The 3,744-nt window shown below is 40.1% G+C and overlaps 1 protein-coding gene across 1 annotated transcript; it reads left to right on the forward strand.

Moving 5' to 3' along the window:
* Nucleotides 1–811: 811 nt before the first annotated feature.
* On the forward strand, nt 812–1,921 carry LOC101849215 (four-domain proteases inhibitor). The gene is made up of 2 exons (XM_005100098.3): nt 812–1,024; nt 1,573–1,921. Exons 1-2 carry the CDS (start codon nt 827–829, stop codon nt 1,873–1,875), a joined length of 501 nt encoding a protein of 166 aa, XP_005100155.2. The 5' UTR covers nt 812–826; the 3' UTR covers nt 1,876–1,921.
* The last annotated feature ends 1,823 nt before the right edge of the window (nt 1,922–3,744 follow it).

Genomic DNA, 3,744 nt, shown 5'->3' on the forward strand with positions numbered 1-3,744 from the left:
CCCCCCACACACACACACACACATTAATTTTATATTTTATATTCGCGTGTCTTCTGTCTTGGCAAATACGTGTTTTTTCCCCCATATTTGCCCCCATAGATAAAGGCCTATGAATGAAGTCCATTTAAGAGGAACACTCCTGGACAGCTTTTTTTTAAATTTTAATGTTCAAGTTTGTCATAGCAATAACATGAAAGAAATACTAAAAAATGAAGTAACAAATGCTAAGAATGAAGTAACGGCATGTTAGTTTAATGTTTTGTTTAGGGAGGGTATCGATTTCAATACGTTTTTCTTTGTTAAATCAAAATCTGATCCACTTCACATGAACTCATACAGAAGCAAACATTTTCTCGGTCTCAGGTTCATATCGCGTTAACCGAAATACCAATGTTTGTAACAAATTTCAAGCCCATCATACTTCAAATACAAAGCATTCGTGAAATTTTAATTTCAGTACAAATGAATTCAATTACAATGGCAGAACCGGAGGTGGGGGGAGGAGGGGGTGGTATGAATAATTCTTAAAGCAAATTTCACGCTTTTTACCTCACCACTGTTAACAAGCATCACTAATACATGACGTAATCCACAAACTAATTTGAACAGGGTGACATCATTTCTTTAGATTGCATAACATTGTGTCCTATTCTCTGTCAACCCTATTGCTCATTTACGGGTTTGGTCAAGCGAAAATTAGACAATTGAAACCCCAAACAGTAAGTTCAGACTTCTAAATTAACAACGAGTGTCTAGAATAGGTAAAATCCATTCAGAAAGCATTCAAATAACTAACTTGTCGAACACCCATGTCATCATCAGCATCATGAAGTGGCTAGTGTTGGTTCTCCTGGCTGTGTACGTGGGTGGCGCTATGTCTGCGTCCTGTGACGCCTTGAAGAAACGCCGCTGTACCAGGGAGTACAAACCTGTGTGTGCGACCTTCACCCGGACCTTCCCCACTCAATGCGTCCTCGAGTCAATGAGGTGTGAACTCGCCAAACAAGGCTGGCAGTTAGACAAGGTGAGAGCAATAGCGTCTTTGTTCATCAATAATCAATATCCCCAAATCAAAAGAGTGGAACAGTTCTAGTGGGTTGCTTTTGTTTTTTGTTTTGTTGTTGTTGTTGTTTTTGTTGTGGGAGGGGGGTGTTTTTTTGTTGTTGTTTTTTTTTTGTTTGTTGTTTGTTGTTTGTTGTTGTTGTTTGTTGTTTTTTTGTTTTTTTTGGAGGGTGCGCATGTTGTCATTTGGAGACCTTTCGAGATAGCTCAAATGTAGACCACACGGGCGACAGGGAAGTACCGTATATGTTGTTTTTTTCTTTCTTTTTTTCTTTTTGTTTGTTTTTTCAAAGGTGAAAACGGTCAAGTCTATAATTTCATTCAGCAACCAACCCTAAAATAATATTGTGAATCATAAATAACTACACTTAGTTTGTAAACGGGCGTTCGAACATCCTTTACCCCAACCACAACCCCATCCCACCACGGCTTCGCCACTCATTTTCTTACCTAAGGAAGATGACTGGTCCACTCTGTACTAATCGTTATTTTCTCAATGTTCATCCACAGATTGTGTCCAAACGAGACTGCTGTCAGCGGCCAATAACCTCTGAATTCCATTACGTATGTGGATCTGACGGTGAAGTGTACATGAACCCTATGGGCATGGAAATCGCAGCTTGTGAAAAGAGAGACTATATCAAGTCCGTGCCTCTCTCCAACTGCCCAAATATCCATCGCCCTCCTGGCACTCTCGATGGCCCTGGCATTGTCCCTGTCCCTCGCCCCATGCCAATGCCTATGCCTGGCCCTGGCCCTATCCCTATTCCTGCTCCTGAACTTCTCCCATGGGAAGGAATTGTCCTGCACTAGACGCTGACGCAAACGCGTGAAATAAAGTTCCAGAAGCGTCCAGAAATGAATGTCTCATGGGTTTTTTGTTCAAACCCACCTTGTCAAAAAGAATGTCTGAATGAAACAAACAGTAGCTTTAATTCAGCATGCGATTCTCAGCGTTTCACGTAACTAAGCTACATAGGTATGCAATATATCCACTCTCAAACATGATGAAACATGTATGTTTATCTGCAACCTTAAAAGGACTTTATGTCCTTCTCCGAAAGTACAGAGCCAAGTGATGAGGGCTTGAAAACACCACAAACAATAGTACGTTTGATGGTGTGATAATGGAGAGGGCAGGTGTATTTGTATACTTTTTGGTAAAGTCTGCATTTTTGTCTTTTTTTAGATTCTACGCTGAAAACTCTCTGAGAAACATGTAGGCCTACTTAGACGGAGTTCACATGCTATTTGTTGTAGAAACTCTTGGAATTCAAATGTTCGTCTGCTGAATGACTAGCAAACCAATAAATTACAGTTTGATAACTGTTTTTCTCCTGCTCAACACAGTTTACTTAATTTAGAATGCATCCAACTTCATCGCTGCACGTAAAGGCCAAGCCAAATTGTGTGGGATTTAGTCCACCGTGATAAAATATAGTTCTACAAACAGGAATCGACTTCACGTCCTTCGAGCAAAAAAATATTGAGGAGCCTCATCATTAAAACACACACACACACACACACACACACACACACACACACACACACACACACACACACACACACACACACATATATATATATATATATATATATATATATATATATATATATATATATATATATATATATATATATATATATATATATGTATATATTATATACACACACACACACACGTTTGGCTTGGGAATGGCAACAATGGGGGCACACCAGTCTGTTGGCTCAGAGACTGGCTCAATAACTTCTTGCTCCACCATCTTCTCAAGCTTTTCTTTCCCTTTTTCTTTCAGTGGCAGGGGGTAGTCGACGAGGAACTGCAACAGAAAACGGTTTTGCTTCTTGATCCAGTGTGATCTTGTAGGGCTTGTTTATCTTTCCTAACCCCGTAAATAACTCTGCATATTCCGAAGGTATACTTTGTTTCTTCACCTCGTTCACTCTCTCCAAGAGTTTCAAAGCTTCTATAGCTGGTCTACCTAACAGAGGCTCATTCAGGTTTGTGACGACATACAAATCCTGTTCTGAAGATGTATTTCTGGTAGCCAATGTAGCCCTGACTACTCCTTTTACCTGTAGTTCCTGGTGTCCTGCTCCAAATAAATTCTTCTCTGTTTTCTTTATTAGCGGTGAGTTTTTCTTGAAATATCTGTCCGGTATCACCGTGACGTCTGCACCAGTATCCACTCTATACTTAACTGGCTTTCCTATTGTAGTTATTTGTGCGTGCCACAAGTCATCGTTGCTTTGCACGGCCCTGACACCATACTCGTTTTCCAGCTGTAGTGTTCCCAGGAAAATTGTTTCAACTTGTCTTACCAACTTCTTGTCTTTGTTTCTACAAGCTGTGGAGAAGTGTCCTCTCTTTTTGCATGTGTAGCATTCCGCATGTTTGGCAGGACATTCTTGTTTATCGTGTGGACCTCTTCCACATCTGTGACATTTTTTACCTATGTTTTCTTTTTTTTGAATTTTTGCTTGGGGCCCTGACCTTGACCTTGACTTTGACCTTGCCTGTAAAACTTTCCTTTCTGTAACCTGTTTACTTCTGAAACTTCGTTTCCAGTACTTTGGCTCATTGTATGCGATTGTGTCCTAGATGACTCATATGCTCGTCCTATATCTAGACACTTTGTTAGGGTGAGATTTTTGTCTTCCAAAAACTTTTCTCTTAAGCTT

Source organism: Aplysia californica, unplaced genomic scaffold, assembly GCF_000002075.1.
Source record: "Aplysia californica isolate F4 #8 unplaced genomic scaffold, AplCal3.0 scaffold00235, whole genome shotgun sequence".
Classification (NCBI taxonomy): Eukaryota; Metazoa; Mollusca; class Gastropoda; order Aplysiida; family Aplysiidae; genus Aplysia; species Aplysia californica.

Bases quoted from the DNA above. Each gene is read 5' to 3' on its own strand.
- LOC101849215 (XM_005100098.3), top strand. From the start codon at position 827: ATGAAGTGGCTAGTGTTGGTTCTCCTGGCTGTGTACGTGGGTGGCGCT. The intron at 1,025-1,572 runs GTGAGAGCAATA...GTTCATCCACAG, and splicing joins AAGGCTGGCAGTTAGACAAG to ATTGTGTCCAAACGAGACTG.